The 22,845-nt window shown below is 42.1% G+C and overlaps 1 protein-coding gene across 1 annotated transcript; it reads right to left on the reverse strand.

The window, feature by feature from the left end:
- Positions 1 to 4,040: 4,040 nt before the first annotated feature.
- On the reverse strand, positions 4,041 to 22,319 carry LOC128706671 (T-cell leukemia homeobox protein 3). The gene is made up of 4 exons (XM_053801610.1): positions 22,156 to 22,319; positions 20,094 to 20,446; positions 12,243 to 12,468; positions 4,041 to 4,242 (listed from the first exon to the last, which is right to left on the reverse strand). The coding sequence occupies exons 1-4, from the start codon at positions 22,317 to 22,319 to the stop codon at positions 4,041 to 4,043; spliced, it is 945 nt and encodes a 314-aa protein (XP_053657585.1).
- Between the last annotated feature and the right edge of the window lie 526 nt (positions 22,320 to 22,845).

Genomic DNA, 22,845 nt, shown 5'->3' on the forward strand with positions numbered 1-22,845 from the left:
CTTGACAACGATTGTTTCATGGTTTTTATCGACGAAAACGCTTGTTTTCCAACGAGGAAACCTGTTCCAGCCACGCGTGGCAAAGCGTAGAGGAACCGAGGGACACAATCCAGAAGCGGTATTCCTGCGGGACCGATACACGGGTCGGGAAGAGTGCTGAGATCCCCAGGAGGATGTGCTGATGTTTGATGATTTTCGGAATAGTTTTCCTTGCTGTGTTGTGCAGTCACGTCCATTCGAATGCATCCGGAAATGATTGTCGAGTCGGTTGCTTGATAGGACAATTGTTGCTACACACCCCTTCTCAAGGATGTAGTTTATGTTGCACACACCAGTCCAAGGGAACAGAGTCAGTGTGTGTGTGTGTGGGTCGCTACACGGAAATTGACTTTTCCAGTACTGGGTTGGGTCCGTTTAAAATGTTTCGCTAAATATTTAATGCACTTCACGTCAACAAAAACCTGTCCAGTTTGAGCATCGTAGCCGTCGCCGTGTGATGTTGCTAGAATGGGTAGTTGATGTTTTGAACGGTTTGACCGTTTTTTCGTCCATGTCACTCTCGTTGGAGTTACCGTTTTCTCACTATAGCTGTTAGCTCGGCCCATGAAATACATCAGGACGATTTCGAAATGCTGTCAGAGCATTTGTGAAAAATTAATCGAATTAAAATAGAGTGTGAAAATCGGTTCCTCGATCGGTTGTGGATCGCTAACAGGTGATGTGACGGTTGGTGCAGCGATTACGGAAACGGTATATTTTATTCCCGTGTCCATAACGTTGGTCCAATCCCAGCCCAACATATCGCAGACACAATTGTTGTTAAATTTAAAAGTATTCTACACATAAAAAACAATTGTGGCAAAACGCCAGGATAGAGGGAGAATAAACGAATGTGTATCCGTTCGACCTGTCCATTGCTGGTGGTTGCCTGAGACCTTTTGCTGGAAAATAAATTTCGGCAAGCACGAAACAAATTGAATTGCGTTGTTTCCGGGTTCTGCCCTGCACGGCCGTTTGACCCGAGTCCATTTTATATGTTTTGACCGTTTCGGTTGCTGGTGGTGCAATACACGAACCCCTCGTTTTAAACGATACGATTGACCATTCGGAGTAAATAGATCGTCGCGCATAAAAAATGTATCGCAGTAGGATGTGATTTTTTCCGATCTGCTCCGGACCCGTATTGGTGTTCGGTGTATCGTTTGTCGAGAAGAAACCGTTTTACGTTTTCTCAGTTATTTTATTATACCCCATTTGTAGTGCCGTTCGTGATTTCGACACTGTCCGAGCGTGATGGCAGGGTGGGTGCGTTTGGTGCCAGTGTGATTGAATTTATTGATTCGGAAAACGGAAATCGTTTGATTGATTCCAATTAAAGAAATAGGAAGAATAATAGTCCTCCTATAAAGGTGTGAGAATAAATCTCTGAAGAGATGTGATACGGGTATGGGCTATTAAGGAGCAAAAGGAATCTACGTTGATAGAAAGCTCTTTAGCTATCAAGGCATGAGATTTTGTAACTGATAAAGTGGTGCAAAGAACAGATGTCCACTAACAATCCTTCCGTTAATGGGTTATTAAGTTCTGGACTCGATTAGATCATCAGAAGTTTGAAAAAAGAGAATATTTTGAATATTATAGGATAACTATATACATTACTGGATAGGCAGTTCATGAGAATATATAAGCGTCTAAGCTTATGCTATAAAAACCTGTCATCAAAAGAAACTCAAGAATTTTTGTTTTATAAGTCCTAGTTTGAAGTTTGAAAACCAAGATGCAAGAAAATATTTATTTCCATTACTAAATATTACGAAAATATGTTCTAGGATCATTAAAGCTGGACTAACCAGAATATGAAATTTAAATCAACAATGGTTCTAAATGGTTTAGAAAAAGTTTTTTGGAATGAAAATTAGTTAGAATTTAATTAAAAAAAAAACAAAATTAAAAAACTCTTCATATCATATAAACAGAAGGACACAAGCTTTCGCAAAATTATAAGTTTTGATTCTGAAAACAATGGTAATGGTAAATTTGTGAATTAATAATTCTCTATTTATGGGATCACTTTTCGGACTTTTAATTCGTTGTTTGTCGGTTACCAGTTGAACCCAAAAAGTAATCGTTTTTCTTTCAAACTTGCCAATGGCATAAATTCCCTTGACTAAAAGTTAAAGAAGTTAAAAACAGCATAACTGAACTGTCTACTATTAATCTTCAAAACCATTATCAACCTCAAAGAGCTTGGTAGTAAAAACAATAATAGATTATGCTTTTATACGATTTGTTATTTCAATCCATACGCATTTGCCTAAAAACCAAAACGACACAAAATTATGAAAAGTCATCCAATGGTATCTTGGTTTCATAATATCCCTTTTAGCGATAGTATGACACATTCGGCTCGGTGCATGGGAATGGCTGCGACTTTACACGGAAACAAACATACTGTCCCCATGCCGGTTGGTCCCCGCTACAATCGTTTGCGTGGCCCATTTGCGCATAAATCAGTCTACGGTCACAGTCGTGCGGCAGGGATTATAAAAATATGCATTCGGCCAATGCCAAAATCAACAGAAAGAAACTTCGCTAAGATACACATTCGCCAAACAAGTTTCGCCGGTGAACAATCGAAGCATTTGCTCCGTGTGAATTGTGCAAAATGAGGTGAGATGCGGCAATTGTATTTGCATTGTTTTTGTTTCCATTTTCTTTTTTATTTTCCTTTATATGGTTGTGTTGGTTTGATGTTTGTTTGTTGTTGTTGTTGTTTCTTACTCGCCCATGTATAGCCATATTTCGTATGCCATCCCTTTTAGCTGCTTTGGGAGATAATAATTAAATGTGTTTTGTCGTTTCCATTTCTCTTGCCGTTGCTCACATGCCACTCTTAAAGCAGTAAATTAAGCTTACTCTTACTTTATAACAGTTCCTTATGCTGGCCTGTACAATATGTTCACCGCAAGATACCAGCTACCGGGTGATTGATGTCGTTCATTTTTAGGTCTTTTTCGTTGCCAGCAGCAAAGTTTCTGCCAGCAGCAGTGCCGTGAATGGTATACTAAATGAGTCACAGTGAGTCCCAAAATGTACAGTGATGTGGGCGACAAATTCTAGCCAATCGCTTACATCTGAACTACGAATAATTAGGCTAACAGCGGTGAAGCGACACGATGGAATAACGTCCGTCCTAATGCAACGGCTCTGTATATCGTTTCCGTGTATGTATGCATGTGCTACGTCCAGTCGGAGGCTGTTTCGCCGTAGAGTTGCGATAATAATTGGTTGCGCAGCGTATTAGGTTAGTATAATATATACAACGCGGCCACTGACAATACTGCATGTGTAAAGATGCACTTTCCCTATAAGACTATAATAATCGTATGTCACTGCTCCTGCCACGAACGTACCGCGGGTTCGCGATGTCTTGGCGGAAGTAATTAGCTTTCCACCATGTATGGTCACTATTGATGCTGTAATTAAGCTTCTAGAAGGAATGTATTCATTTCCTCAACAGACCTAATCTACGGTTGCTTTAAAGAACTCGATGCTAACTTTCTACAAAGGTTTCATTAATCGAGATGGAGCAATTTTCGTTGTGCTTGCCGTATCCTGGTTGAATTTTGTTTGTTTGGTTTTTACACTTATTATACAACGTTTAACATGTAATGAGATTTTCACAGTTTCGCACGATCATGTCACCATTTCACTCTCACTTTTTATTTACCCCTCTGCCTTGTTTGTGTATTACTTAAAGCCTGTTGGCAAATGTTATATTACACTTCACTCTTGTGAGTTGTATTCCGTTCGGACATTTGCTGACGGTTAAATGATGTTTCAATCCTCACTCTTCCTGTATCACAACGTGTAATGTCGCCTTTAGTTTTTTTTTCATCGGTTTGTATTCATACTACTGAAGATTAGGTGACACACACTCGTAATCACTTCCAATATTGACCGATTCGATCGTGAAGATCTTCTTCACCTCGACTTGCCGATTGTTGTGATGCGTGCCGTGAAAGACTGGGCGCCATAATCTAACATCCCGCCGTATGTGCTTCGGCCCACGGTTGTAGCCCGTGAAGCGCCGCCAACGGGGCACCGGGTGTGGCGGTGGAAGGGGCAGCAGCAGATGGTGGCGGTTGGCCGAAGCCTTTGCTTAGGGCTTCTGCTTGCAGCGAAAGCATCAATCGGTTGGCCGCCTGCCGTTCAGCTTCTCGTTCTTCTGCCGTTTGTCGCCTGTAAATTAGGAAAAGACAAAAGAAGTTGTTAAAGAAAGTTGTATCAATACAGGTTAAAATGTCATAATTTGCCGTTTTAAATGCGTTTGAAAACTTTCACCGACACATCAGTAAGGGGAATGAATGGGACATTCCGTTAGGTTACTCCGTTAAGTGTAACTTCGGGGGCAACAACAAGGATAATGTAGTAGTGATCTGTATGTATGTAGCGTTTTCCCACCCTCAATGAGTTCGAATCATTTGTTATGAATCCCGCACGCGTGTCTCCCGTGCCGTGCTCAATGAAATGTGTATGAGCCGTGCCGAACTCACAAAAACACACCATGTACTCAGCTGAAATGAAGAAAAATGTGTTGCACCCTTAAGAGCATGTAATTTGACTGATTGGTGTTTTGTTTGTTTCGCTGGGTTTTTTTTTTTGGTGCTTGTCGGTGAGCATTCCTTTCCTGTGTGCTGTTGTTCCCTGTGTGGAGCTGGGGAGAAAATTAACCTCTAGCAAGCAACTCAATTTAAAGAATCGCATGTTTTCGGCAAGTTATTGCTGCAACCCAGCTACGGCTTTATGGACGTTCTGGCAAAAACAAATACGAAAACGGAGCGGGTTGGATTCTTTCTTATTCCTTTACGGTAGCATAACACAAGGACGATAAACTCACGATTTAAACAGTGAGGAGCGAAAGAAAAAAAAAGAAACACCCTGTTAGTCATGATCAACTCGACGGGGTTTTAGCAGGGAAAATAAATCGATCTTTTTAACAAGGCGAAAATCGTTGGCATTTTGGTTTGGCTGGAGCGAGAAGGTTTCACAACCGCGCCACCGTTTCCACACCGGCGGGCATTAAATATTAATCGTGGCTGCCATCTTTTTAAGCGACTTTCCAGTTACACTTTGACCGGGCAGCGGGAAAGAGCGGGAAAAGCTAAGTGATTCCAAAGAAGCGGGATAAAGAGTTTTCCCTTCATGCGCGCGACTCCCTTTTTGGTGGAAAAATCCACACGCTAGCGAAGCAGATTGGTGTTTTTAGCATGTTAGGTATTTGCAGTTTTGCTTGCTATTCTGTGACTTTTTTAAATAGTATTATTTGGTATTTTTTGTTGTGTATGTATGAGATGGAAATAAACGGTCTTTGACATAATTGGTCTGTTTTCATCTGCATGGTAAGGAATTCATGAGGCTATTTAAAGATCGATAAAGTAACACATTTTGATGATGCATGTTTAAAAAACCAACCAAATGTTTTGATCATTTTGTTGCTGTTTTTTTTTTACTTTGTGATGTAAATTCTCAATTTGTGGCACATATACACGAGCCCTTATTGATAAAGGAAGATGGTCAAAATGGAACTAAAAACAAAAAAAACACGTTTGTCAGTTTTGCATTTTACTGGTCTTTTTTCTCTCGCTCCTTTCTGTCGCTGTTTGCTCGTCGTCGTGCTAAAAAGTTTGATATGAATTTTTGATACGCTCCGTTTTATACCCAAAACTCCCCGCACCATACACTTATGGTGTTACGGCGTAACAGGCACGAGAGGAAAAAAAACGGCGCGTCACAGAATCTTGCTGCATTATTAAAACCTTCATAATCGTTATGCCAGAAGATGAATCACCGATACACGAACGAAGATGGCGGAAGGAAAAAGTTTGTTTCATGTTTTTTTGCTGCTGCTATTTCTGCTAAAGCAAATGATAATACAGCAATGATGTGACGATGGCTTTAAAGGACATTGACGTTCGTTAATCGTGTCGGTCGTTTCTTCAAAATTAGAACTGGAGGGTTTTCAATTCTGATTTGGCTGCCATATTTGTGTTTGTTTATTCAACAGTTTTTCAATGCTGCAGATTCATGTAAATCAGTTACATCGAAGACTTTATATAAGTTTGTATATTGATAATAAAATAGGTTTTAGAGTCATGTAAAAAAAAAATCTTTTTCATGAAAGTTTGGTGAAAATGTCGACCCAATATATACCGAAGGTACAGTCCAAAGAGTTTACTCATTCTCAAGCATAACCACATATTTTATACAAAAAAACTACTGACAAACTTTGTTTCAGAACATTTTAAGAATTCGAAATGTTCGCCAATTTTTTCTTAACTCCCGCCTGTCAATTACTAGATTTTAGTATATTTATCACATTGCACAAAAGTTTCAATTATAACTTTTTTGAGTTATTGAGCACATATCCCCTCTTATATTGTACAGCAAATTCTATCTGTAAAATGTATAATATTATAAAAAAAATTCTAGCTGTTGCGCCCTTTGTTTCATAAGGGATGTAATTGAATTACTTTCTCTCGTAGTTCGAACGTTTCCTGTATTCGTATTCCTTCCGATTCTTTGTCACGTTGCAACTTTCACGATTTCTGACGTACAATGTTCGCTTCGGCTTTGTCTGCACTAAGGTAGAAACATCCATTGCACCCATTTGTACGGGAATTAAACGAAAGAACAAGGTAGAAAATGAAACATTCCACACAGTCTAGTACGACCTGCCTACCATTACTCATTGTGTCACATCGTCGCTTGTGCTGTCACATGAAAACATTAGGGCGGATTTTTTTGGTGTTGTTTTGTTTTTGGGGGGGCGTGCTTTCAGTGATATTTTTAGAAGGGTTTTAATTGAGTTGCCCAGTGGGAAAATGACAACCAGCACACCATAGCAACCATAGCGGCACTGTCGATCCACTCACCCTTACCAGGGTGCGCGAGGGTGTGTGCAAGATTCACGCTAGCGCAGTACTGTTATTTAATTATCAAACAGCAGTTGATTATTTCGCATTTAATCGTGTTTCGAAGTGTAGCGCGTACGGAGTGGAGTGCCGAAAAAACAACGAGAAGAAGCGACCGGATAATGTGACGCATGTTTATTGTCACAGCGCATTAAAACTACCACCACAATCAATGCGATGGGGCCGCCTGGTACCGCAAGCGAGTCGCACGGTACGGTGGAACGTTTATGAATAAGTTAGAGCGAATGTAGCTGCTCGTTAAATGGAAGGACCCTCCAAGCACGGTTAACTATTAAGAAAGGAGTGTACTTGAGCAGTGGTACGTCTGATGGGCCGACAATTTTCTTAAATCTTCTCACACACGTTCAACCGAGGAAAGTGATCGCCTTCGTACGAGTGAAACGTGGTGTAGTAGCACTGGATGTGTCTTTTTACTAGCCATTGCGTTGAAATCATTTATTCAGCAGGCTACAATCTTCGACGATTTGGGAATCGATTTAGTTTCGGTGTGTTCGGATGGCTTTTCACGAGGGCCATGGGCACGAACGACCGGTATGCGATGTCAGGAAAATCCGGGAAATCGATTTCAAGACATTCCATGCCACAAATCGCGAGAGTAAAGGAGTGAAAACTGATGTTTGCAACGATTTTTATAACCAGCATAAGCGACTGATCTGTGCAACTCTTACGGGGGTAACCACCTTGAATGATGGTCATTAAGCATCGAAACGTTCGTAAGGTTTCGATGCTTCAACCATAATTTTTATTGATTTCAAGCAGTTTGAGTACGAAAAGCAGTAACATATTGGATTTTTGTAAACTTTTATCAAGTGTTTTTATATGCAAAGAGTTGGAACTAGTTGAATCCATGGTCAAGATAATCACACAGCTACAGATGAGATTCGGCTTGTTCTGGCCTTGTATTGCTCTATCAACCCTCATAATCATGTATGGTCCAACAAACGATTAAACACAACGAAGTAAAGTGTATGCCCTACAATAGAACATGATGTAAAGCACTGTTTCTTGCATGGAAGAGACAAAAAGGGAAAAAGTTTTAGAAAATGTGTATGTGCGAATAAATGATGCATCGCCAAATGTGGACAACTATTGCTTAAAACGTTGTCTGCCACATCCTCAGAACGGTTGCAGTGAGTTCGGCAAGTTCACCACTATGACGGCAAGCCACTGTCATGACACACGGATTACGATGCATAATTAATCTCGCAAAGTTTCAACCACTACCCATACATCACCCTGGCACGAAACGATCCTAACGATCACGCTCGTTGTCGCACAACCGTAACCATGCGCTCCATCATTCGCTAGTGGTGAAGCGCCATCAATAATTAAAATCTGTAAAATTAATTTCGACCAGTTGGCAGTCACGAACGAAGGTCTCGGAGTACCCACACCACCCAGCAAACCAATTCTGATGACTTGCTGAGCGTTTCAAGCGAGCAAAAAAAAAAACGCTTTAGCTGTCATCGGTTGCAACTATAAGCCATCGTTAAATGCCTCGACTATTGCTCGCCGTGCTCTGTGAAATGAATGAATTAGTACACCAACCGTACCCGAAAACTAACGTCCGCATCCGCACGATGCGTGACATTGGTGCAAAAGGCTACGCTGCGAATGGTGGCGTTGCAATCGGATCGGTTGGTAATCAAATTTAAATGCTGCTCTAACCTGAAGCTAATTCGCATATCAGACCATTTGCACGGGAAGACCTCGGCTAGATTGAGTATAATCGTTCGGAAAACGGGCTGGGAGGATACATAAATCATGCATACGTGGCTGTCAGCGAATGAATGGCTGATTGCAATGGCGCATCCAGTGCAGCTTGACCAATTTCAATTGCCGGCGCCATGCGGAACACAACTATTTGCCATAAACTGTGCCGTTTCGCTGAAGCATGTGCGGTACGGCCTCGCCAAACTTGTGCGATGCGCGGCATAATTTATGAAGTTGATTAAATTAAATCCAAAATGCAGTTCATAGTGGGGTACCCGAAATGTGGGTTTAATATGGGTTCCACACAAGCCATCGCACACTCGTGTTTTGAACGTTCTGCCATGATGGTGTCAGCAGTTGAATTGGCTAGCAGGTGTACTAAGCCGTTTTCCGGAGGTTCCAACGCATTTGTTTAAAATTTGTACTTTGTGTTGATGATGATGGAGCTTCTGCACGTGAAGGATGCTTTATTGTTCCTATTTGCCAGCTGACCGATTCCTCAACCAAATGTGACGCTAGACCAAAGGTTTAGATCAGGGTCGAAATATTAATTTGCATGGGTTTTATCGCTTCTTGTGGCTAGCATATGCTAAATGGAACATTTTTTAAGTTTGTATCTTACAACAGCCAAGACCAATTTGGGTTCGAGGTTAAAGAAACATTTGTTAATTCAAGAGTGTGAATCTCTAAAGAAATGTATTGAGAGCAAAAGGTTAATTGACATGTTCAAAATAGCAATTAACAGGATTAAATATGCAGAAGCGAAGAACATTCTACGTGAACGAAAACGCCTTATATTTGAAAAAACTTGAGTGCTAGTACAACTAGACGCATTGCTTTTTTATTCTAAGACAGGAAAGCAATATATTAATTACAACTCTTGGTATGCGTAGCTACTATGTAATGTAAGCAACGTGTTTGCCCATTTGAACCTCTCAAGAAGACCGCGTCCTTAAAACCGTTTGTAAGGGGTTGAAAACTTTATCTCACAACTTTTACCATAAAGATTAAGCAAAATGCAAATGAAGATGAAAAGTACCTCGGAAGAGCTGGAAGTGGCAGGTAGAGGCTAGACGGGGAGATAAGACAAACAAAGTTTTGCCTTCTTTCTGCTCACGATCCTACGCGCAAAGAACACCCTTCGAAAGATGTCGAGTAGAAAATCGGGTAGAATTCGATTTGACATCCCGGCCGAAAAGGATCAGGAAACCCGCACCCGGTTTCTGCGTGTGGGCCACTTAGCAAAAGGTTGTTGAAATTTAATGTAATTACCCTGCTATTTAGATAATTAAGTTCCGAGCCCCCAACCGGAGGCTCAAAGCCGTACAATGGCGCGCACAGCAAACGTTATCAATCTCCTGCACAGCCACGGCACGCAGGATATTCTAGGGCTACATTAAGATGGCGGTTACTTCCGAGGCCTTGCCTCTTCCGGCTGCCCCGTTTGAGCGTGGTTTCTTTTCTGGATCTCTTTCCCTTTCTTGTCAACGGGAGCCGTGTTATTAATTGATTTTAAACACTCTTCTCGGAGGGGAAAAACCGCAAAGGGCGCGTGCTTTGTATGTGCGCAGGCAGTGAAATGGTTGCCTTGCGCGCCCGAAAGATGGATGGCCGGTTTTACGCGCTGACTTCCCAAGGAAGCGGTCAGGATTTAGAGTGATGAATTAACCGTCCAGCACAGCGTAGCCACATCATGAAAGTGGCCTTTTTATGGTACCCATTTTATCAAACACTCTGTCGACGGGCTTAAGGTTTCGGCTAAAGGAAACCGGACCAAGTTAGGTAAATACCTAACAGAACCGCCAAAAACAGGGCATAAAACCCGTACCGTAAGTGTGTTTTACAAAAAAAAGAGGAATTCCTCCACTGGCAAAAGCGAGCTACAAAATGGGGCCCCGGCGAGTGACTCCATTTTGCCGCGTTATAAAACGCAGCGAAAGCAGTAGTTTTCGTCCTGGCGGGTGGTAATGAAAACATGAATAATTCAGAAATTGTAATTAGCAATGTTAATCTCGTAATTGTTCGTGCCTCGCCTAATTGTTCCGCATAAATTATGTTACAACGGCCGGTATAAAAAAGCGCTCCATCCTGCCGGTCACTCCATGGATGCAAGTGAAATCGGACATGCTCATGAATATTCGCTAACTAAGTAACAAACTGACCTAAAGTGTTAGTGCTTCGCTTTGCGCTTTGTGAAAAAAAAACAAATGTGTTTGTCCACTGTTTTATATGCATGATCGTAATTACAGTTTTGAAAAGGGAACTGATTTTTGCCATTAGAGCGGGCACACCGCAGTTAACCAATAACATTCCGGTGCACTTCAGTGCCGCACGGTGCCATTGCGGTGAAGTCGCGAACTCGGTTATGGCAGAAGGATGTTGTTTTTAATTGAATTTCAATTACCGGTCAAATGGCGCTGTCCGTAGAGTGAAGAAGTGCAGCGGTATCCCAACGAAGCGCCTCCTTCGGATGTTCGCCTTCAGCCAGCGTAGCGTTCATTCTGCACCATTCCGTTCAAAGTTCGGTACGGTTTATCGTCACAAACGGATTTTGCTGAGCTGGTGGCCAACTTGGACGAGTTCAGAGCGGCAGGATTTTCGAGCGATTATAATTGACAAGACACGATGCTATGATAGGATAAGCCCTTCCACACTGCCGATTCGATAACGCTTAGCCAAAATCCGTTTGCCCGCTCGGTCACTGATCACGTTTCTCCAACGACACCGACGGATTGAGCTGAATTTGATTACGTTCCGCCGGGTGAATGTTGCCAACGGTCCAAAAGAAATTTGAGCAACGTGTGAGCTGACGCCCGTTTGGCAATTGGGAAAGAATTTTTGCTTTTGCTACGTTGTTGATTAGATTTCTTTCGTTTTATGCTATTGGGATTGTTAGATGTCATTCTGGGATGTCTCTTGTGGTCAGTGTTGCACATCGAGTGGTACATGCAAAAGTACAACCGACGGTGTTTGGTCATGTGACTTTGCTTTTATTATTTCTGTGAGCATTTGCTCAATTTAGTTGTTTTATCAACACTAATGGATGATATCTGTGGGTGTGTGTGAAGGGGATCGAATTGAGTTGCAGGGATCCTTCTGAAAGGTGTGTCCCTTTGATGCAGTGGTGTACAGTTGTGCTTAAAAAAAAAAAATTCACACACGACAAAAGTTTCTGCATAGAAAAACAATTTCATATCAAAGCGAGCAATAGCAGAATTATATCTCATTCGCAGAACCTCAGTCAAACTTGTGTTCCCAGTGTTGCGGGGGAGAAAGAATCGAATAACCCAACCCAAATCCCTTTTGCAATCGCTATGCTTCATCTGACACGTTTTGGATATTAATTTCGTACAAAATCGAAAACGGTACGTACTACTTCTATGTTTTTTCTTCTTTGAAATCAATTACCTACACCAAGCGTTGGCCGGTGTCACATGCAGGAACGGTTTAATTCATCATCAAATACACGTTGACCCTGCCCTGTTTGGCGTACGATTTTAACGTCGGCTCATACAAAAGCATTCCCAAACTCACCTCCATTTTGTTCGCCTATTCTGGAACCAGGTTTTCACTTGCGCGTCGGTCATTTTTAGACCCCGTGCAAGGGCAGCCCGCTCTGCTGACGCCAGGTACTTCTGTTTGTGGAACCGCTTTTCCAACTCCGCAACCTGGATCCGGGTGAAGGAGGTGCGTGGCTTTTTCCGCTTCGGGGGTGTCCTATTCTGGTACGGATGGCCAATGCGACGGGCAATGGGGAACGCTACAATGAGACGGGGGAGCCGTTAGTACAAATATAAAACACCCAAAATAGTGAAACGCGAATAGAACCAGCAAAGAATTAAATGTTACTGCCATGTGTTATGGCCATTAGGTGTAGTGTTTGTGTGTGTTTGTGCTAAATATACACCCTAAACTAGTAGAAAGCTTAACGCCGCTGTCGGTTCGGTGGTCATTTGATGGCTCGACTAGCTCAATTAAAGAGCTATTAGCTTGATCGTCCTATGATGCTAGTCACTTCGCGGGTGAAAGCGGACCACCTTAAAGAGTTAATCAAAAAGTATTTAATTTTTATTCACTCAGCTGGTGATAGCATGTCATTTTGTGGGTGTTTTTGGTGATCAACCAATTGTTGTCCTAACACCTCACTATTGCTGTGTGATTCTTAACCAGACTCAGGAATCAGACATAACCTTTAAACGAAATGAAATAAAAAACTCTGAGTGTGTTTTATGAAGATTCGTGATTCTTTAAATATTCAAGACATTAAATAACTCAAGTACGGTAAACTTTTATTGGCATGGAACAATTTAACTCAAATACACCCTATGTTAGGAAAATTTCATAGCATTTCTTTTGAAAACTTTCAGATGTTTAGAGCTCAGAAGAAGAAAATTAAAAACAAGAAACCAGGAACAATATTTTTCAAAGTGTTAATATTATTTGGAAGGTTAAATAGTGAAATAGTTAAAGATTTACACCTCATAGAGAATTCTCAAGATCCATGAGCCTTCAGAGATTACTAAATTCTTACAGATCTATGAATTTTTGAGAGTCTCTGCACTGAAATGTTGCATTAATGACTCATTCGTTCCAAAAGTTCATTAAGCACTCTGCTAGTGGATAGTTCCAAAATGGGCAATTAGATATTATTAGAAATGATTCACTACTTTGAGCTATTATTTTTTATAAAGGATCAATAAACCAAGCGCTTAAAAGCTCTAGAACAAACGAATTTACTTATCCATTAAAAAAAAAACATAGTTAAGTTCATTAGTAATAAAAAAAAGTATAAAATATTAGTTTTAGATTTAAATATGTTTCAGACAAATCTGTGAATGACCATACCTGTCATATTTGTTTGTAATAATTGGTAAACTTTGTATCGTTAGAGTACAAACTCAGTAAACTTGTGCTGTACTCCTAATACAGTATAGACTAACCGTAATTTTGTTCATGTCGGTCATCTTACATTGTACAATAATTAAAGTGAACAAAAAACTGCGTTAAATGTTTTTTTTTTTCTAAATTCCAAGGATAGCAGAAACATAGTGCTTTTTGATTCCTGTTATATATTCTTACGAATTTTTTTCCGAGTGGTATTATAATCCATCGTTAAATTGAACTGCAACGGTCCTTTTTATTGTTTTAAGTGGATTTAAGTGGACCAGGTCTTCCCTCAGGCATATCTCAAACAATTAAACTACTTTAATAAAAAAAAACCTTCTCCAAATGCCACTAGCGCTATAACGCCATGCTTACTTAACCTGTCATGTTCATCATAATGATTTCGCGGAACAGAGCCAAACAGCGCTTAGCTTTAGTGACATGCATGCAGACAGCAAAATTGCAACCGCTAGTCCGCACACATAAAACACACGGCGAGCAAATTGTTATTACTGTTCATTAGCTACCTCACCGATGTATGTACATTTTATTTGTGTGCTCGCAGCATGCAACTCAACGGACACGGACACTGCAGTTGCAACGCGAGATAGTGGTGGTAAACATATTTCAACGCTGTTGCGGTTCGTTGACGGTTGCATGTTTTATCAACCTCTTAATGTATGAATTTAAAATAAATGAGTTCAATTATACAGCCTCCTTCACGCTTCGGACACTGTTTTTATTATTGCATTGCTTTTTTTCCTCTCACTTCTGCAAAAAAAAATACATGGGAACTGTTCAAGGTGATTCCTCCAACCTTATCCGATTATTGCAGCGCGGACACGTCGTCATTTAATCGTAATTGTTTCGAGGTAGATCATTGTTTCGTTAATGTCAACAACCGTTTGGATGTGGCATTAAAACCATAAAAGTAATTTATGTTAAAATATTCTTACTGAAAATGTTTACACAAGAATAGTGGCATAATTTGTAGCATTAAATCGAAAACATAATGTGTATGCATGTTATGTTCTTCAATCTGTCGACATGGGGAAGTTCTTCACTCCTAGCATCTTCCAAATCATTGCATCATAAAGAAGCAATGAACAAACCACCATGTTGTAAATCCGTCGTACAATTTTCCAACCTCCAAAATACCTATACTTGTCATTAAACTACCAACCGAATGGCGGGATTTTAAGACCAAACACGCAAAACAGGACCGTGTCTGTAGCACATGGGTGTAAATATTGGCTTTGCTCCAATATGGAAGCGATCCGAACACTCCATAAACACTTACGGTGTTAAAAGCATTCAGCATTTTGCCAGCGCCCTCCAGAAATCTCGCACTCGCCTAACGCTTGTATCGTTTTGCGGTGTGGACCAGAAATCAATTCACTTATTCTTAGACAACTCCCTCACCTGGGGAGGCGCTAAGCCAAACCCTTGACGACTGCTCCCCATGCCTACCCGGGGGTTTCCCCAATTCCCAATGCCACTCCACGGGGAGGGCAAAACATGATGCCGGTAGAAGGGAATTGTAAATTTCTGGTTTTATCGGGTGAAATAAAATATATTATTTATAGTTATAGGATGATAACGCCTCGTGCACCGCAAACCTTTAAGCCACGCACACGGATCGGGATCGTCCACCAATCGACGGTTGAATGGCTGATGGTCGTAAATGCGTGATCTAGCAAATGGGCCAACCGCTGGTCGGACACGGGCAGGGGGACGGCCCCAGGCGCGGTGAGACGAGCAGTTCAAGCTCATGTACAACTCAATTACGCCGAGCAATCCAACAGGCGCTAAAACGTTTTCGAGCACGGGTGCGATCGAATGGCTTCGACGCTAGAACCTCGCAATAGCGCAACCATTGGGCTGTAGCTACGGCGTACAGTGAGCGATCCGAACATGGCCCGGTTTTGTATCAATAATGGTGAAGTGGACAAGTTTTGCCTGCGCAGCAGAGCTAAGGATATCGTCGCGATAGTGCGCCTAAGCATAGTATTAATGGCAACTAGGAGGCGCGTCGGTACGTTTTCCTTGAGGATGGAGCCACGAGAACATCCACGACGCCGATGCTGATTGTCACGGCCATAGCAATAGTTTCAGTGCAACTGAGTACTTAATTCCAATTAATTGCCACTTTCACGGAGCAGCAAACAAGCACAGAAAAGTAGTGCAAAAGCGCTTAAGAATCGGTCGCATTTGTTTGCCTCAAATTGGGGCAATATCGTTTGCGGAACTTTCCCATCTTCGAGGCGAATATCAGCCTTAGCCTACCATCCGTTTGGCTGCGGGGATTGCTTTTATGTTGAGATACAACCTCGCCCCGGACGAGGCGTGTTCGATGGGATAATAATCTTTACAATAATCGGGCACGCTGCCGCAGGTTGGATGAAGACGCTATAACGATCGATCCCCGTATTGGATAACGGTCTGTTTGGCTGTTGGATTATTGATTGTTGTGGAAATCGTGTCTGACGTTAACGGTTATGAAAAAGGGGGAAATGTTTGTGCGCTTTTCATAGCCATGGTAAGGTGTATTGAATACGGAAGTGAGCTCGATGGCAATAAAAACGGAAATTTGTTTCAATAATTTTCGGGCTTAAGACATTGCTTTAAAAAATCGAATCCATCAGGAAACTGTAGAAGATATTTCAATTTAATATTCATAAGTGTTATTTTGTTACAGCCATCTGTTAAGCATAAATGGAAATGCTTTTATCAAAAGTGCTTAAAACTCCTTGTAACACTGTTAAAGAAGCTTAAATATTATAGCATCTTTTCGTCGGTACGATAAGATCGCTACCGTTCTCAGCCTGGGTCCGAATTCTTTCGGCCCGGACTCTTTTAATCGCATGATTCACCGTAGCGTGCAATCTTCCCATTACTCAAAACAACACGAAAGATGTAGCGACGATCACATATTCACCTTCAATCAAAATCCAAAAAACGGAAACAAAGTTGTGCATCAGATTGTCCACTTCCGTTGGCCGTCGGGTATGCGTGCCGACCGCACCAGAGCGGATGCCACGAATCAAAACAAGGTTTGCTGAGAGACGGTACGTTCAGCCCCGCTAATCATCCAAGGAATGGGTCCGCCACACCGAACGAAGCGGTTTGATTTCATTCAAGCGGTTAGAAGGGACGGTTTGTTGGACTGGTTTTAGTTTACAACTCGCATGCCATTGCATCACTTAACAGCCAACCCAACGAAAGGCAACCATGGAAAGGTTCGTATCACGATGAAACAAAAAAAAAAAACAAGAAACGGACCAGACGATCCTCAAAGACGCGTTTTGCGGCGGCACATCCAAATAGCAAAGCGGCCTAATGCTGTGTTGGGATTGTGACTGTTTCGGAGGTTGGCATCTTCTCAGGTGTCCTTCCTATTATTCGCGATTTTATAAGCACTGGGCGTGTGCGGAAGATTCCTGTGAAATTATATGCTTTCAGCGATTGCCAGATGTAGCCAACACCCTTGACATGGTTTTCGAGGCTTCTCAAGCGATCAGCAAACGCTGACGGCTTAATGACGAAGGTGTGTGTGCTTCCCTCATCCACGATGTGGGTGCAAACAGTACAGGTGCGTGATGGTTTCATATTCTGGAGGACTTTAGAGAAACAGGAAGAGCAGTTTAGCAATGTTTTATCACAGTATTATGCCAGTAAAACAAGCTGCATGATGATTGATCGTGTGTATTTAATACAACTACCTTAGTTGTGAGTGTTTTGTTAGCTTGAAACAAAACAATCCAGCTCGCAATTAGAGCTTATTTGTCTGTTTTATGTCAGTATAAACTGGTGGGGTTGCGTTGTTAATATTTTTTTTCGCTCTCTCAGATATTGTCTTCCCGACGGACATTTTCTCGTTCGTCCCCAAGACAAGTGCAATCAGCAATAATAACCATCTACAAATCGTTTCGGACGATCGGCGCTTGTTGCTGTTGGTGCCCATCACTTGCCAGCTGAAAATGCCGCCATCGCAGAGACCGTCCAATTGACCACCAGTTGTAATTGTCGGAGGTTTTGTTTTAATGCTATCATTTGCTGTGTGCTGCTCCATAATTGCCGCTACCGTGCGTAAACTGTCGACCGTTTTTGTTGGTTGAAATATCATGAAAGGTACAATCCGCTTTATGCTTCTGGAAGAGGGCTGCTCATTTGCTGGCTGCAAGCATAATAACTGCAGTAATGCTCTCGTTTGTGGGAGTTGTGACTCGAGATCTCGCGTTTGTTTCCAACAGCACAAGGAGTGGCCAAACCCGCATGTGCTTCAATGACCAACCAATTTCTGTATGGCGGCATCTTGCAGAGGACCGAGGCGATGTAGCTCGTATGTTGTCCGATGCATAAATTGCTTTGCTACCGGGCTTTCCGGGACCAACATCGAGATAGGTGTACTCGATAGCACACCGATGAAGCATCACGATGAACATGCTTTTGTTTTTGTTCGGGTTGATTTTCCGGTTTTCTTCTGCTGGTGATAATTTATCGCCAACTGTACAAGCCAAACATTCGCCTCCACCCGCCGCAGGATTGCGAGGCAAAGTTTCGGGAAATTATGCAAACTTAGCATTTCTTCGCGGTCAGAAATACTGTCGGATGTCCAACCATGAAGACGGTACCGAATCTCAATGATGCGCTTGTTAGGCGACCAAAGTTCGAAGAAGCTACAGCGCGCTTCGAAGGGTCACTTCGACGGTTAATCTTTTAAGTAAAGAAGCTTGTACCAGCCAGATAAGCGGACGCTCTGCGGGTGTGCCCTCGTCGTCATCGTCGTCTTCGGGTGAGGTTTGCTTTTGTAGTTTTTCGGCCACTTCTCCTGCCGTTACATTGCGCCCGAAAATATGTATACGGTGCGTCGCGGGTGACGAAAAGGTGCAAAACGATCAACAAGAAATGTCAGCTTAATTGGCTCTCCCGGGGTGCCGCCGACCTACGGGCGCATGAATGAAGCCAGCCTCCAGCGGAAGGAAGGCATCCCTGGGCAGGGTGTAGACACGGTAGGCTTTGGAATTTGTCAACATGGTCCCGATTTATGCTGTGGCGCTTCCTCTTCCGTCCGCCACTCCGTTGACGCTGGACGCGCAGAGAGAAAGTGTGGACATAAATATGTCAAACGGTTTTTCGATGTGGAATCATTTTTTTGTGAGTGAGTTTGTCTCTGGGTCTACACCCCGCATTCAGCCTAATTGAAAGGACACCTACCAGACGGTCGATGCGGTTATCGGCTGTGTGCTCTACGGCAGGAATGAGTCAGCAAACGGATGCTCGAGAACGTTTGATTGCTTCGTTTTTAGGTCCCCTTTTTCTCCTCCCGGTAAAATCGATCAAACTGGTTTGTCCACTTTTATGCTGTATGTTTCCTACACCCGAAATATCGTTCCGTCAGAGCCGCACGAGATGATTAATACCGATTTAATAAATGTGTCTCCGGGCAGATATTGAATTAATTTTTATTGGAATCTCCTCACCGGTGTTTTCGAGGTCGTAAACCGTATGTTTACGATCGCACCGATCGCGGTCGTCAGCCGATATTAGACGAACGCTACGTTACGCTCTCCAGAAACGTAAGTGTCCTGGGGCGAGATGTGTCGGTGCTGATGCCCCACGGTTGAAATTGCAGAGCGAGGGTCAAACGGGAGTTTAACGTTTTACGATCGATTGCCTACTGGAACTCAGTTCGGACAGTTTACTAACCGAGCGGGTCGGTGTTGCTTGTTCCTCGGGCAAGAATTTGATCGTGTTGCGTGCGTTTTGACTTCCTCAGTGCACTACATGAGTAGGATTGAGCCTTTCCCTCCAGAGAGTCAATAATTAATACTAATAGCGCTGTTCCGGACGCTAGCGAACTGGATCTTGATTTTTTAGGTTCGTAACATTCCAATTTACGATCAAAATGTTCAACCTATTCTATCGTGCTCAGTAACGCAACCATTTCTTCGGCCGTCGTGATACGATTACGTCCGCGGGACACATTTCGAGCGTTCGGGACGCACGCACCGGCTGATCATCACAGCTACCGGGCTTTGGAAACAAAAAGGTTTGCCCGTGCGCTGCATTATAATGGTGCAAAAGTCCACATTTCATTTATCGTTCCGCTCGCAACCCCAAGCTATGATTTCATCGAAAGTCATAAATTGCGTCTGGTTTGCTTATTCCAATTGGCGGCTCGTTTTTATTTCTTTCTCAATTACATTCTTTCTAATGATCCGCGGTAGGACGACAGGAGGAAAAAAACAAAACACATTCATCGACATTTAAAATTATCAAACCTTGAAGATCGTAAAACCAATCATAAATTTTCGTGTAATCGCTTAACAGTATTACCAAGCTATAAAAAGTAAGCCTGTTATAAATACTGTCCCGCATATCAGCAGAGTGTTCCAAGTTTTGTGTACCGTTTTATAGCGTTGTTAAAAGAGGCTTTCAATGCTTAAAGGATTTTACGTTGCAGTGCAATTTGGACGAAATCTTTCGCCTAATACATACCAGCAAGTCGATCCTTCACTGCTTGATGGGCGAGTGCGGCAGGATGTAGTGGAGGCAGGGTCCAGGACAGTGGATTGCATGGTCCCCGCTGGGGAGGCACTCGAAGCACATGGCCAGCAGGGTACATGGGATAGCTGTACAGCGCACCAGCAGCGTACTGTAAGCTTCCTGCCGAACTGACCGTAATGTGATGCCCGTTCTTGATGAGTCCCTCCGGACTGGTGTCCTCCGAGTGTGCATCCTTGTCCTTCTGGTCACGATCGTACGATTTACCCAGTAACCGGGATATGCTGAAGGGCAGGTTTTCGTTCGGTGATCGTGTGGTTGGTTCGGTCGCGTGTGTTTGATGATCGCTGATGGAAGGAAAACATGGCAACAACAAATAGTTATCAAACAGTCCGGATTGAAATTATTGGTATCTCTGCTCTGAAAGCAAACAGCATTTTCCCCAAAGTATTGCGAGTCCTCGGGCAGCACTTCATAAATTCAATCAATTCTGCTGGCCTTCATATCATAAAAAGGATTATTTTACAACCTGTTTTATGGAGGTTGCTCACCGGAGCAAACATATGAAAATATGTTGCATTATTAATGAAACATTTTGGTTTTTGAGGTTTAAGGTGCATCTTTAAGAAAGGCTTGAAAACTTCGTTTTTTTCGCCTCGTACTCCCGATTTCCCAGAGTTGTGGCTTCCGGTAAAACGTGGTGAATAAAATATGAGATAACTCTATCCTATCGGCAATTCGCACGGCGAGGGGTAACCGAAAACTGCTTCCGTTTTAAAGGCGATCTCCTTAAATCATATCACTCCCGCAATAGCTTAAAGGAAGGTGAATGAAAATTATGGATTATTTCCAGCGAGAATCGAGCGAAAAATGCGGGGGGAATGGTTTGAACACATCCGTAATCGTTTGGTAGAGTAAATGATAATGATACCAGAGCGAAATGATTCTAAACCACGCTACGATAGTGCGACCCTGACCATCCGGGTGCGAGTGCGGTCTGGCTAGCGTATTCAAAAGACTATTTCTTATGGCATAAATTAGAGCTTAATTAATTTGTTAAACCCCAGCGCGATCTAGTTCAAGCATGCGGAATAGTTAAATGGAAGAATAAATTGGCAAACCTGTTGAAATGTTTAGACTCAAAGAAAAAGAAAAAGCAAACTACAAACATAACCGGTGCTGATGGGTAAAAGAAACAAACACAAATGAGATTCACAACTCCGCAAAGAGCACTAGCGCGACGTTTAGTGATCTTAATTGGATCGGATAAGGTTGATGCACACTATCGTGTTTTCATTAGCCTAACATTGCGGGGCCCAAGCAAACCCGTCCATCAAATCCGATGGTGAAAGGTTTCCCCGCAAAACCAAAAGCCACCCATTGTCAATCATCGCGAAAATGGTACGCAATTAGGGGAAATTATGCTAAGATGTTACGCTATAAATACGCAAATGCGTATAAATTGCGCTGCGTGCGCCACTATCGCTGATATCAGAGAGTAGCTGAGCTGACTATCTTCTACCAAATTATTCAATTTGCTTCCACTTTGGCTAATTCTTTATGAGGTGCATAATCATGAAAATGAGCTTTCGTAGAAAACCTAAAATACGAAATGCAATGTCGTTTGGCTATAGCTGGACAATTTGTACGTAACAATGGGAAGTAACTAAATGTCGAGGCCTCGCTACTGAATTAAAAATCATTTTTGAGTTTTTTTTATGTAAATTTTACACATTCGGCATGAAATAATCTTTTCGTGGATTTAATTCAATTATTTTATTAGAAAAGTTTAATTTAATATATTTATTTTAACAGAGATAGTAAGAGCATTCCTTCAGAAAAATAAATCATTTTTAATCATTCTTTTTATACTACGAGTCATTTTAAGGGCATGGACGCAATATGTACGATTTTTAACCAATTTTCAACGAGGATATTTGTATTCTGATTCAGTGATGTTGTAGTTACTCAATGATCATTTTTATTCCAAATTTACTGTTCACTATTGTAGGCAAATAATGCATAAAAGCCTTTGAAATTTTTCATCCACCCGTACCTTGCAATATCGGATTCATCGTAGCAGGACACATTTCCATCTCCATCCAGGTCAATATCTTCGGATCCACTGTTGTAGGATACGCGTGATTGACAGTCCGAGTCGGCGTCCACATTAATCTCTTGATCAAGATCCTGATCTTCGTCCTCGTGCGGAGACGACATTATCGCTAGCGGCGGAATTTTGAATGTATTGTGAGCTCGGCCCAGCACAACTTTTTGCACTTTGAAAGATTATTACACTACTGTAAAACCAAATTCGCACTTTGCAGGTATTTTGTGTTATTACTTGCACTCGGTACAAAACTTTGTTCTTTGTTCTCACATTCACACGAAACACGATAAACTTTTGCTACTAATGATTTCGTCGAGTATATCGTATCACTTGCAATAACACTTATTCTATTGCTTATTAATTATTCATGTTTTCATAGCACAGGTTACGCGGATAGCACTGTATCGGGTGTCGATTTCATCGATACTACCGAATGATTTCTTTTGCCACTCTTCACTGAAAGTTATGTAATTGATCCGAGCACTGCACCGACAAACGAAACGGAACTCAAAATCACTAGAATAGGAAGAGTTTCACGGCATTTATCTACCAACTCACTCACTTTCTTTAACGAGCCAGAACGCAATCGTTAGCAACCGACGAGATTGCGTGTTTCCACAAAAGGTTCGCTGTTTC

The sequence above is a fragment of the Anopheles marshallii genome, chromosome 2, assembly GCF_943734725.1.
Source record: "Anopheles marshallii chromosome 2, idAnoMarsDA_429_01, whole genome shotgun sequence".
NCBI classification, from domain to species: Eukaryota; Metazoa; Arthropoda; class Insecta; order Diptera; family Culicidae; genus Anopheles; species Anopheles marshallii.